Genomic DNA, 13,946 nt, shown 5'->3' with positions numbered 1-13,946 from the left:
CCCCACCCCCCTCCGCCCCTTCCTCTCGCCACCTTTCTCTCCACTTCTGCGACCCCGCGCCGGGCGCCCATCCTGTCCTCTTCGGGAGCGCTGTCCGCTGCGGCGGCCGGAGCGGGCCAGGCCGGGGGATGGCGCTGCTGGACCTGGCCCTGGAGGGAATGGCCGTCTTCGGGTTCGTCCTCTTCTTGGTGCTGTGGCTGATGCATTTCATGGCCATCATCTACACGTGAGTGAGGGGCAGCTGGAGGATCCCGTGGCGGGGGTCGAGGCCTGGGGACAGGCGAGGGTGGGAGGAATTTCGCTTTGGAGGGGATTGGGATCGGATGAGGGTGGAGAAAGCTAATTCTCAGACTCTTCCTCCCATTCCCTCTCCCTGTGCATCAGCTGGGGCGGGGGGTTCATTGGAAGAGAAAAGTGGCGAGTGAGGGGATGGCTGGGCTTCAGGCAACTGCACAGCCAGGGGAAAGGAGACTATGCTCTTTTTACGTGTCAGGCGGAAGGTTGCTTGCTTGGTTCGATTGTGTTGGGGATTCGTGTGGTTTTTCATCTGGGCCAAGATGTATGGTGTATTGTGTTTTGTTTTGGTTTTTTTCCCTCGACCTGGGCCACGTTTCTATTATGGTGATGATCGTTTTCACCCTTCGGTGAGCTGCACACAGCCACCTGGAGACCTCCCTGTGGATTTTCTTCTTCCTGGAAGAACTCTGTGTCCTTAGATAGGTGTGAAGCACCTGTCCACCTTGAAAAATGTCCACCAAATGTCAGAGCTGGCGTTGTAGCCTTGAGTCATGTCAGCTTGTACATTTCAGTGTGGTTTTCTTTCCTTTTTTTTTTTTTCCCAATTCCTTATTTATTACCTTGTTTAGATGTGCCCCCCCCCCCCACCTTTTCATTAGCTGCCTTTCACTGGGGACACAGTGGCGAGCACGACAGAATTCCTGTCCTCAAAGATCTTACATTCCAGAAGGGAGAGACAGATAATAAAATTCCGGATAAGGTTATTTCAGATAGTGATAAAGACTATGAATAAAATAAACCCGGGTAATGGATGAATATGACATAGAATGTGTAGCTGCTTTTGATATTTCAATTGTTCAAATGTCTTTAAAATGAAGGAAGCCTTCATGAGGATATGAAAGAATTGGCATAGAGCGCATTACTCTTGGATTCACTGGATTTTTAGCCTCCCCAAAAGATGATGGTGCATAGTGATCTTTACCACCCATTAGAATAGGGTATATGTTAGTAGAAGAGAGGGGAGAACTTTAAGAAATTAATTACTTATAGTTTTTTTTCCTTTTCACTACAGAAAAAGTGTGCTTTTTCCTTTTGGAAATGCTGCATTTTATTAGTATAGTGTGGCATTTCCTGGTACTGGAGAAAGATGCTACATTGTACAAGGCATACTGATATTTCTTTGAAGATTAAAGAAAAATGCTTCTTGGACACTGTTGATCTTAGGTTTTGGAGTTTGTGAGCTGTAGGCACTGAACACTCTGGAGTTCATTTTAAATATATGAGTTCTTAAAAAACAATTCTGTCACTTTTTCCAATCATAAAAATAAGACACGCTTACTATATAGAGCATTTAGACAGTACGGAGAGGAAGAAAGAAGAAAGTTCAACACACACACCAAAACTCCATTACCTGTCAACCTTAAGTGACTATCCTTCCAATTATATTTCTGTGGGGGGAGGGAAAGGAAGGGAGGGAGGTAAGGAGGGAGAGAGAAAGGAACCATATTATGGTTGTTCTTTCACCAGCCTCAAAATTCATCTATTTAATAAATACTTTCTGGGAAGCTCTTTTGTGTATACAAGGCACTGTTCTAGGTGCTAGAAATAAGATTGAAGAACAATATATCCAGGGCCCCTGCTCACATGGAGCGTCGATGTAAAATATCTTGAGTAATTTTCTCATGTCAATAAATGTATGAGGGACTTCCCTGGTGGCGCAGTAGTTAAGAATCAGCCTGCCAATGCAGGGGACATGGATTCGAGCCCTGGTTGGGGAAGATCCCACATGCCGTAGAGCAACTAAGCCCATGTGCCACAACTACTGAGCTTGCGCTCTAGACCCTGTGAGCCACAACTACTGAGCCTGCGTGCCACAACTACTGAAGCTCACGCACCTATAGCCTGTGCTCTGCAACAAGCCACCTCAGTGAGACGCCCGTGCACTGCAACAAAGACCAACGCAGCCAAAAAATAAATAAATAATTAAAAAAATAAATTTATGATCTCTCCATCATTTTTAATACATGCATGACATTTTTGTTTATGAGGTACTAATATGTATTCATTGTTATTATTGATGGGCATTTAGTTTATTTTCAATTTGTCAAGATTACAAACAACATGGTGATGAATTCATATGCTTACATCTTTGAGAGATGATCTCCTTAGTTTACATTCTGAAAGAGGAATTATTGGGCCAGAAGTGGTGCACATTTTAAACTTTGTTACATATTTCCCTATAGGAAGGTTGTAGCTATTCATAGTCCTTGTAACATTGTATGATGGTCCGCATTTCCCCTTACTAAGTATCAGGCTTTTTACTGTTTTCTGTTTTTTATTTTCATTTCTTTAATTACTAGTTCCATTGAATGTTTTTCATATATTTAATACTAGTTACATTTAGTTGTAAATTTCATACTCAGTCTTTTACCTGTGCTGCAATGTATTGCTGTGTTAATCTTTTTAATAGGAAGATTGTTCTTCTGTGATATGTTGCAGTTTTTGACCACCTTGTTTTTTTTTTTTGTTTTGTCTTGTTTTTGTTTTGTTTTGTCTTTCAACTTTGTACATGTATTTAACATGGAGAAAAAGTGTGTACCTGTGTGTTTTAGGTTGTCAAGTCTTTTTTTTTTTTTTCCTGACTGGTAAACTTTTTTATCTTCTCCATTTCCCCCAACTATTATATAGTAAGTATGTTTTTCTTTTAGTATTTTGAGTTTTCTTAGATTCTTTTTTTACACTTTACCCTTACAAAGTGTACCAGTATCCACTGTTTTAATGAATGAAGTATTATTACCTTTATTACCATATTACTGGCGAGGCCAGCCCCTCCTTATTCTTAGGCAAATTTTTAACTTTTTATACACTTTTATTTTAAAATGAACTTTAGAACCTTTTTTTTTCAGACTCTAAGTAATCTTGTATTTAAATTGGAATTGTTAAATTCACAGCTTGATTTGAAGAAAGTTGACTTCTTTCAACATAGGACCATGATGGATCCCCTTCCCTCTATGATGGATACATAATGATAAAGCCACACTTCTTTCACACTGATGATGTAGCTTAATACTTCAAATAACCATCTGGGGAAGTTTATACTCTTAGACTGTGACAACTCCAGAATAGTTTTAAGTTATTTTGTGCTTCATGATAAACTGCAGAATTTTCTTAAATACTTTTTTACTTAAAATACTTCTAGTTTTTGAGACTAGTACAAACTTGAGCTTAGTTAAGATACTGTAGAGTCTTTGTATTTCTCTTCCAATGCCCCATAGAGTTACCTTTTATATTGACAGTAACAGGATTCAGAAAAGTTATGTGAAAATAGAATAGAGAAAATGCAATTAGTTTATAACAGATGAGTAGGAATCTTCTATCTTTCTGAAATGGATAACTGAACATAAAGTAAATAATCAACAGCTTAATTTATGTATAAATTAAATCTTGCCTTTTTAAAAATTAAGTTCCTTTCATCTCATCCCACCATCAAAATTATTTACATGTTTGATTTGATTCCTTTCTTACTTAAGTAAAGATACTTCCCAATTTAATGAGTTGTTTTCAAGCAGAGCCCTAAGGTTTTGTCCTCTCCTCTCTTCTGTATTTAGTAAAATTGCAAATTTGATAATCTCCACATTTTGACAAGCAAGGTTAAAGAACATTGGCAATGATATTTTGGTTAAAATATTGTGCTAAGCATTCTGTATTTTATTGAAGAATATATTTTCTGAACAGGTGTTCTGTGTCCTCTCAAATCCTTTTTAAGTGAGGTAAAGTATAAATAAAATAATCATATATTGGTCCTCTCCTAAAACCTTGTGCCTGCAACTGGTGGAATTGGAGCCTATTTTCAAAACCTTATATGGCTCCATATCTGGTCATCAGATTAAGGAGCATAATCTGTGAGCTACTAATGTTTACAAATGTTTAAGTAATACAAACACTGTAGTAAAATTGCTGAGAAAAACGATAAAACATTCTTTTTTAAAACCAGTGATTATTTTTAAAAAATTGAATACAGTGTGTAATGGTATCTAGTTAATTTAGATTCAATGTTCTATTGTATTTGTAACTTCTTAAAATGAGATAAAGAGCTAAGTATTGGACTGTATTTTAAAAATGGAGCTGAATGTGATTAATACAATGAACAACTGTTCAATGAAATTTTTTGCTCCAATTTCATAAATATCTTACAATTCCTATATGCCTACAATTTAAAAAATTGAGATGACCTATAAACTAGAGAACCATTATTTTCAATATTTTCTGCTCACTGGTATCTCTACCTACTGCTTTGCTCCTTTCCAGATTTAGTATCGACTGATGCCTAGTCATTTCATAACATATTTTAGATGGCAGACATTTGTGGGATTTTGCCTATAATGTCTCCCCCTCGCCCCCCCATGGCTTGCGGGATCTTAGTTCCCTGACCAGGGATTGAACCCCAGTCCCGTGGTAGTGAAAGCGATGACTCCTAACCGCTGGACCACCAGGGAGTTCCCCTATAATGTTAAAGATAACATTCAGATTAGAGCATTTGAAATTCAGGGCTCTTATTTTGAAGATTATTTTTCCTAAAACAAAACAAAACACAACAACAACAAAAACACTAATGATTATATCCTCTGTAGGCGGAGTTGGTTAAGTGATCTTTATGGATTTTTTTCCTTTTTTGAGAGCTAGTGTGGTTTGATAGCTTGGGGGCTGCTGTTTTCTTCCCTGTTTAGCCGTTAGGAGCCATACTGCTAGATAAGAGTATCTAAGCAAGACACCTTGCTTTTTTCTCGTCTCACTCCCCCATCGCTCTCCCTCCTTGGATTTATCATTTTTTCCCCTCTACACATGGTATCCTAATGTTTAGTGATAGGCTTTATCTTTTCTATTAATTGACTGGAGGTGCCAGGGTATGGTGGAAATACTTCTTGTATCCATAAATATTAACTGTCCTCTACTAAAGCAGAGGTCCTTTTCCTGAAGACTTTTTCTCAAGTTAATTCTGCCTTTCCTAATTTTTCTAGTATAACAACTTTTATACCTGCTGCACAGCTTTTGAATGGAGTTTAAATACTCACTGTATCAGGATAACTGTGATAAACTTCCTGTTAGAAAGTAATTGTGTTTTTAATGTGAATTTTAGCATTTCAAATATTATTTTTAGATAATATGATTTTTTTTTTTTTGCCTTAAATTCATTAATACGTTGATGTTCTGAGCCTTAGTAGAATGTAAATTGAGAGCTTATCTTCTGGGTTTATTCCTGAGGATGCACTTGGACTTTGGACAGATGTTGATCAGTCAGGGTCATTGCTACCAGAACCACTTTTGGGTGCACGAATAAGGCAATTGAGCCCCTTGAACCTGAGCCTGGGGTAGATACGGAATTGGACTATATTGTGATAGCTTTAAAAAGCAGAAAGGAAACTGTAATTCAGATTTAATATTTAGTGACGACTCTCTTGATCCATCATTCCTCCCTTTTCCTACCTGCATTATTAGTTCAGTGCATGTTATCTCTGCCCTAGATTATTGAACTCTCTCTACTCTCTGGTGTCTTTACCTACAGCTTTGCTCCTTATCTACTTTATTTTTCTTATTGTAACCTAATCTTTCTGGTGCAGTAATCTTGGATCATGTGCTTAAAATCTTACCATGGTTCCCCACTTGCCTTCAGGTTAAAATTCAAATTCCTTAACAAGACATGTATAGTTCTGTAGGAGCTGAGCCATCCCCTGTGCCTGTTTCTCCAGCAACACTGAATTACTGGCCTTCCTTGAATATGCAATGTCATTTTCTTTAGAACTCTCTTTCCTTCCTTTTCTTCCCCTTCTCTCCCTCCTTCCTTTTTGTTTTACTAACTCCTACTCATTCAAGTCATTGTCGACTTTAGCTCTTTATTGGAATTGGCACCCCCTCTATGTCCTTCCACAGTATCTTGAATTTACCCATCTAAATAAATAGGTGTTCCGTTGTCTCTTTCCCCACTTAGATTATAAGCTTTTGAGGGTAAGGAGGTGTCTTTTTTTTTTTTTACATGTTTATTTATTTTTTATACAGCATATTCTTATTAGTTATCTATTTTATACACATTAGTGTATATATGTCAATCCCAATCTCCCAATTCATCCCACCACCACCACCACCTGCCCTCACTCTCCCCCCTTGGTATCTATGTTTGTTCTCTACATCTGTGTCTCTATTTCTGCCTTGCAAACCGGTTCATCTGCACCATTTTTCTACATTCCACATATATGCGTTAATATACGATATTTTTCTCTTTCTGACTTACTTCACTCTGTATGACAGTCTCTAGATCCATCCACGTCTCTACAAATGACCCAATTTCATTCCTTTTTATGGCTGAGTAATATTCCATTGTATATATGTACCACATCTTCTTTATCCATTTGTCTGTTGATGGGCATTTAGGTTGCTTCCATGACCTGGCTATTGTAAATAGTGCTGCAGTGAACATTGGGGTGCATGTGTCTTTTTTTTTTTTAATTAATTAATTTATTTTTGGCTGAGTTGGGTCTTTGTTGCTGTGTGCAGGCTTTCTCTAGTTGTGGTGAGCGGGGGCTACTCTTTGTTGCGGTGCACGGGCTTCTCATTGCGGTGGCTTCTCTTGTTGCAGAGCATGGGCTCTAGGTGCACAGGCTTCAGTAGTTGTGGCACGCGGGCTCTAGAGCACAGGCTCAGTAGTCGTGGTGCAAGGGCTTAGTTGCTCTGCAGCATGTAGGATCTTCCTGTCCAAGGCTCGAACCCGTGTCGCCTACATTGGCAGGCAGATTCTTAACCACTGTACCACCAGGGAAGTCGCAGCATGTGTCTTTTTGAATTATGGTTTTCTCTGGGTATATGCCCAGTAGTGGGATTGCTGGGTCATATGGTAATTCTATTTTTAGTTTTTTAAGGAACCTCCATACTGTTCTCCATAGTGGCTGTATCAATTTACATTCCCACCAACAGTGCAAGAGGGTTCCCTTTTCCACACCCTCTCCAGCATTTATTTGCAGATTTTCTGATGATGCCCATTCTAACCGGTGTGAGGTGATACCTCACTGTAGTTTTGATTTGCATTTCTCTAATAATTAGTGATGTTGAGCAGCTTTTCATGTGCTTCTTGGCCATCTGTATGTCTTCTTTGGAGAAATGTCTATTTAGGTCTTCTGCCCATTTTTTGATTGGGTTGTTTGTTTTTTTAATATTGACCTGCATGAGCTGTTTATATATTTGGAGATTAATCCACTGTCCGTAGATTCTTTTGCAAATATTTTCTCCCACTCTGAGGGTTGTCTTTTCTTCTTGATTATAGTTTTCTTTGCTGTGCAAAAGCTTTTAAGTTTCATTAGGTTCCATTTGTTTTTATTTCTATTACTCTACAAGGTGGGTCAAAAAAGATCTTGCTGTGATTTATGTCAGAGTGTTCTGCCTATGTTTTCCTCTAAGAGTTTTATAGTGTCCAGTCTTACATTTAGGTCTTTACTCCATTTTGAGTTTACTTTTGTGTATGGTGTTAGGGAGTGTTCTAATTTCATTCTTTTACATGTAGCTGTCCAGTTTTCCCAGCACCACTTATTGAAGAGACTGTCTTTTCTCCATTGTATATCCTTGCCTTAAGGAGGTGTATTACTATTGTATCTTCAGTGCTACTTGGCACTCAATTATTGCATGTCGAATGAATGATCTTTGAATTTTTTCCAGTAGTAATGGTGGGATTCTTGCTCACTCATTAACTTAGTGTCATTTGGCCATTGTGATTTGAGGTAGATGGACAGAATTTGGGATGCATTCAGTGGCCATGGTCTTTAATGAAATTAATTGGACCAAATGGAATCTTTATCGCACTATTTCTAACTAATCGTGGTTCAACTAGAAACAGGGCCGTATCAATAACGTAATAACCCACAAATTATTTGTTAGATTTGAATCTTCCCCCCACGGTTTTCCAAAGGGAATACCTGTCGTGCCATCATAATCTTTACACTTAGATCTGCCCTTTGGGAAATTGCAAAGCCATTAGTTGCTGTTAGCAAAATACCTTGATCTATTTATTTCCCATACACTAGGGCTGACTCTTGTCACCAAAGGGTGAGTGAGTGGAGTTTTTTTGGGGAGGGAGCGGGAGCAAAATTAATAAAGATCTCCTCTTTGTTTTTTATGGTGATGGAATCTTTTGTGTTTTGTAGTGTACAAGTCCGTTGTCCCTTGGAAATAGTTTGTGTTTTCCTATAAAGCTAACTCACTATTGGTGGTTCTGTGTCCTCTGGGGAATCTTGTGTCTACAAAGTTAATGTTGCACCAGGTATGCTTTGTGTTGCCGATGAAGCCCATTTTGCTGCAGTACCATTTTTGACAAGATAAATGCGATATGGAAGTAACATTAGTCATGACACATACTGATTATTAAACAGAGTAGCAGCCTTCCAGGGCACAATCATAGCTAACAACAACAACAGAAGGCTTTTATCATTGGGAATTGCTGGCATGGACTATATGAAGTAGGGGATCTGCTGATCAAGCAATCGACTTAATTTTACATGAAACATTAACAACCTTGATGGCATGGAGCAGAGGAGAAAATTCCTAATGTCAGAGAAGTTGGTTCAGCTGAGTTGCACAGCACAGTCTGGGACTGTTGAGCAAGGTGAACTTTGCCCTCAAGGAATCCATCTTCTCCCTTAGAAGCTTCTAGGGAGATTCTTGTGCCTCACTTTTGGGATGTGTAGCGCTGTCTTAAGGTTGCTGCAAGGGGCTGACAGAAGGGGACGAGCACAGCCAGCCCTCTCCCAGAAGTTTCCCTTCATTCCAGGCCCCCCTGCCGCTCAAAACTGAATTCGAATACAAAACTGCACCGTCAGTCATTTTAAAATGGTGCAAACCATTAAATAAACTGTTGAGTAGGGGCAGAGGGGAGACTAAAAGATATGAAAGATAAAACAACTAAAATGATGGAAAGGACAGTAAGAATTTTAGAGACTGAGATGTTAGGAAATAAAAATAAACGAGGAAAAACAAGGCCATCCTATCAGCTCACAAGTTGAAAACCCTTAGGCAGAGAGGCCATGAAGATTCATCAGGCCAAAGCAGCCATAAAGCCCAGCAGAATATTCCGGAATACTCCTTAGCATCCCTTGGAGTTCTTTGAAGTGTTCCTTGAATAGATGTCCTTCTAGCTCGCAACGGAAAGCAGGACCCTGAAGGCCTGTCTTTCTTGCTCGTGATTCATCTCTCGTGACCTTTTAGACTGAAGTGACTCTTCCTCTGAGAAAGTGCCTCAGATGGTACCTACCCTTCTGTTCCCTGTCCTTGCAGCTGGCGGGTACAGCCCTGCGGCAGCTTGCTGTGAGCATCTGCCCCTCCCTGTCTTTGACAGTGACATGCCTTAATTACATGAATTCGATTTTCTTTTTTTCTTTTGATTCCAGCTCTCAACTTCAAGTGTAATTTAGAAATAATTCCTTGGGAAAATGAGACGTATTGAAAATTTACCCCGCTTTCTTGTCTTCCCCAGTTGCTCCCTTAGTTTCAGGATCATTTTATTCTTCAAAAATGAAGCCAATCAAAACCATTGGCTAGTATATAAGAGGTTCATTCCTCTTTTACCTAATGTGTTCCTGAAAATGTAATAAAATCAAATTTCTGAAAATCAAATGGACATGCATGTTAGATGGGGAGATTCTGTTTCAAGAGAACTAAGAAAAGTATTAAAATCCCAGACTGTGGATCTGCTGGTCCTGGTACCTGGACATGCTGCCACTGACTGAGAGCTTGCCGGGTATTAGGGGCTGCGGGGAGGGGCTTTCTCTCAGGCCTGGACCCCCGGGAGGAAGGCTGCCTTGTAGTCTTTGCTTTGGGGACTGTGTTAGGTGTGGTGATTTAATGGTCAACAAAACAGAATACTGTCCACTTTGGAATGCCTGAAAATATCTTCAGGAGAGACGGTGGTATTGATTGAATTACATAGTAACCAGTAGTTGCTTTGTAGTTATACGTGCAGCATTGTGGCAATTATCTTGCCTCTGCCTCTCAGCTCTGAGGGTGACAGTCTCTCCCTCCAGCAGAGCCAAGGGAAGGGGGGGATTCATGTGGCTACAGAATCCAACACTTTGAGCCAGGCTCTGAGGATGGAGGGATTTCGAGAAGCCAGGACTATGCAGCACCTCTGCCCAACTGAGAACCCATTTAAGTCTTAAAGGAGAGCTCACCTAATAAAACAGTAACAGGTCATTTTGGGCAATAATAATTTGTGACATTTAATGCGTCTCACTCTCATACTTGCATTGTTTTTATACTTTTGGATGACGCCTATAGAACTTTAAATTGGTTCCTAAATTTTGAGTATAATTTAAACCTTGAATACAATTTTAGCTTAAATACTGGATATAATTTAAACTTTACATTAAATGTTTTATCCCATATTTTGACTTATTCTGTTTTAACCATGATTTGAGACTTTTGATGATTCCCTTTTCCCCCTTTAATCTTCCTTAATACATAAGAGTTGACTTCATGTTTAAAAAGAAAACCAAGCTTTGTGACCACCTAGAGGGGTGGGATAGGGAGGGTGAGAGGGAGACGCGAGAGGAAGGGGATATGGGGATATATGTATATGTATAGCTGATTCACTTTGTTATACAGCAGAAACTAACCCACCATTGTAAAGCAATTATACTCCAATAAAGATGTTAAAAAGAAAAAAAAGAAAACCAACATAATGGTCTAATCTTTTTTTTTTTTCCGCGGTACGCGGGCCCCTCATTGTGTGGCCTCTCCCATTGCAGAGCACAGGCTCCCGACGCTCAGGCTCAGGGGCCATGGCTCACGGGCCCAGCCGCTCCATGGCATGTGGGAATCCTCCCGGACTGGGGCACGAACCCGTGTCCCCTGCATCGGCAGGCGGACTCTCAACCACTGCGCCACCAGGGAAGCCCCCTAATCTTCAAATATATATGAAATAATCTTTAAATCTGTGAATTTCCAGTCCTTCCTTTTTGTTTATATGTCGCATCAATGTTTGATATCTCTAAATCTCTTATCAGAACTGGTAATTCAGAGAAGTTACATTTGGTGGAAAATGTCCTTAAAATTAGCAGTTTTTGAAAAAAATTACCAGTGATAGCTATCACTGAATGTTTACTTTGTGGCTTCATCTCATCTATTTCTCACAACTATCAATACTTTATGAGGTAGGTACTGTTATTCACACTTTAAACAACAACAACAGCAACTTGAGATAAACAAGTACCTTGCCCAAGGATACACAGCTAGTTAGCTGTGAAGCTGGTACAGAAATCCAGACAGTTGCCCTCCAGCCCTGGCTCTTAAACCAGTATGCTATATACACTGCCAGTGATAACCTAAAAATAACCCCAGAAGTAGTACATACGGATAGGGTAATCTGTATGGGAATTTCTCCAGTTACTATGAATCTTAAGTTTCTGATAACTGGCAACATTTAGATCACTAGGGAGAGAGCCCCTACTTTCTCTCTTCTACAACCCTTCCCCATTCTCGTGCCACTTGTATGGCTCATTACAGGCTCCTTGTTTTCTGTCCATCCCATAACTGCTGACCTTTCTGAGAGTTTCCATCTCAGCCCTCTTCTGTTCTTACAGTAATCTAGCCTTCCTAGGTCCGTGGGTCTCAACTTTGCATTTTGGAGTCACTGGGAAGGTTTTTTTTTTTTTTTTTTTTTAAAAAAAAAAGCATGCTGCTACCTGGGTCTCAATTCAGGAGATTCAGATTTATTTGGTCTGGGCATCAGGAATTTTCAAAAAAAAAAAACTCCCTAGGTGATTTTCATGTACAGTCTAGGCTGAGAACAGCTGCTCTAGGCAATTTATCCACAGGTGTGGCCTCTACCCGCTTACCTCTTGGTTTCACTTAATTCTCCATTACAATTCATCACTTCGTTATCTTGCCCCTTCCCTCATATCATCAGTCTGCCCTGTTATCCTGTATCCATCTCATAATTTACAGCTTCTCAACTTTCAGAATCTTGCAGAGGTAATCACGCAGCCACGTGGATTGGTACTACTACACATTCATGGTCTCAAATCTCAGCTAAGCCTACGCTGGTATCTGGCAATACTTTGTTTCTGTTTATAGCTCTGACACCCATGACCGGCAGCACCTCTTCTAAATCTTCACCATTTTACCTTCATTCTTGTCACATTACCTTCACTCCTACTTCGCACTGTGGATCCTATCATGCCATTAATTATTTTTATTTTTTCTCTATTTACCTTTTGACTAGCTCTTTCCCCTGACCGTATATACTCAAGGATTAAAAACTAAAAATAATTAAAAATTAAACTGAAAAACGCTTCTCCATCTAGTTACTCTTTGGCTCTTTTTCACTGTCAGGTTGCAGGAGAAACTAGTGTTTATTCACTGTTATCGCAGCTCACCTCTCATTCATTTGCTTCTTAACCATTTTTATCTACCTGCCCCTTGCCCAGAGTACTCTGAGGTCACCAGTGTTCACACATTCTAGTGGACATTTCAGTTCTGTGGACTTTTCAATCCAGTGGACATTTCAGTTCTTATCTTGTGCTCTCGACAGCATTCAATGTTTTTCTTTCTTGAACCCTTTCAAAAAGAAAACAGCCCAGCCAAATAAACCCTTCTGTGACTTCACTTTCTTCCTGGCTCTCTTTCTACTGTCCTGGTCACTCATTCTTGGTCTCCCTCATGCATTACTGGTTCTGTAATATTAGTATATTGATTTGTGGCCACCTGCTAATGGCATGCTCCACCTGGGAGAGCTTATGTACTTACCAAACTGTGGGTGACTCCCATGTTTTCATCTCTAGACTAACCATACCTTCCAGCTCTATTTAGCCAACCATTTTTTACTCTTCATTTATTTAACATTTTTTAAACTTGTGAACATGCTATTGTGTTGGACCCTAGAGACTTGACAGCCTACTGTAGTGTGTCTTCAAGTGTGGCTCACCGCTAGCCTGCATCAGAATCATTTGAGATGTTTGTAAAAATGCAGATTCTGAGGCTCTGGAATGGTCCAGTAAGTTGTGATTTCTGCCTGTGGGCATTTTGTATACTAAACGTTTAAAAAAAAAACAGGAGTCTCCTGGCCTGGAAATTGTCTCAGAACAGTAAGCTGAGGCAATTGGAGGACTCGCCTCATTCGTTTTTCATGTCTTAGGAATCACTTCTCTACCTGATATTCAGTATCTTAAAAAACATTTCCTATTTTTTGTCTGCTTTTTTTGTTAGTTTGTTTCAGATGGGAGAGTAAATCCAGTTCCTGCTTCTTCATATTGTCCAAAAGTTGAAGTCCTGAGGTGTGAGAGAGGGGAAGCCAGGGGGTTTTATACTTCTGTAAAGTCAGAGACAAAGTCGCAGACTATTTGTGATAACCCGAAGCTGGAAACAACCCAGAAGTCCATCAACAGGAAGTAGATAAAGTGTAGTATATTAATACAAGGAATACTATGCAGTTGTGAGACTGAATGAACTATAACTAACGGTACCAACAAGTATGACGGTCACAAACATGGTGTAAAGTAAAAGAAGCCAGACACAAAAGAGTATGTCCTACGGGGTCCCATTTAGATACATTTTAAAACCAGCAGAATTAGTCTGTGGTGTTTGAAGTCAGGATGTGGTTACCTTGAGGAGAGGGTAGTTAGTAGAAGGGCACATTCATGAGCTTCTGGGGTTCTGGTAAGACTCTGTTTCTTGAG

At 39.7% G+C, this 13,946-nt stretch overlaps 1 protein-coding gene across 1 annotated transcript in view; it reads left to right on the top strand.

Moving 5' to 3' along the window:
- The first annotated feature begins 6 nt into the window (after positions 1 to 6).
- The window catches only part of UGCG (UDP-glucose ceramide glucosyltransferase), a 33,743-nt gene continuing 19,803 nt past the window's right edge, over positions 7 to 13,946 (top strand). Inside the window, exon 1 of the mRNA XM_024757279.1 lies at positions 7 to 226. Coding sequence (XP_024613047.1) covers positions 129 to 226 — 98 coding nt within the window. The 5' untranslated portion in view covers positions 7 to 128. The remainder of the gene's footprint in view (positions 227 to 13,946) is intronic.

This window comes from Neophocaena asiaeorientalis, unplaced genomic scaffold (assembly GCF_003031525.2).
Source record: "Neophocaena asiaeorientalis asiaeorientalis breed wild unplaced genomic scaffold, Neophocaena_asiaeorientalis_V1.1 scaffold432, whole genome shotgun sequence".
Lineage (NCBI taxonomy): Eukaryota > Metazoa > Chordata > Mammalia > Artiodactyla > Phocoenidae > Neophocaena > Neophocaena asiaeorientalis.
The sequence above is the reverse complement of the archived record's forward strand: the minus strand, read 5'-3'. Positions and strand labels throughout refer to the sequence as shown.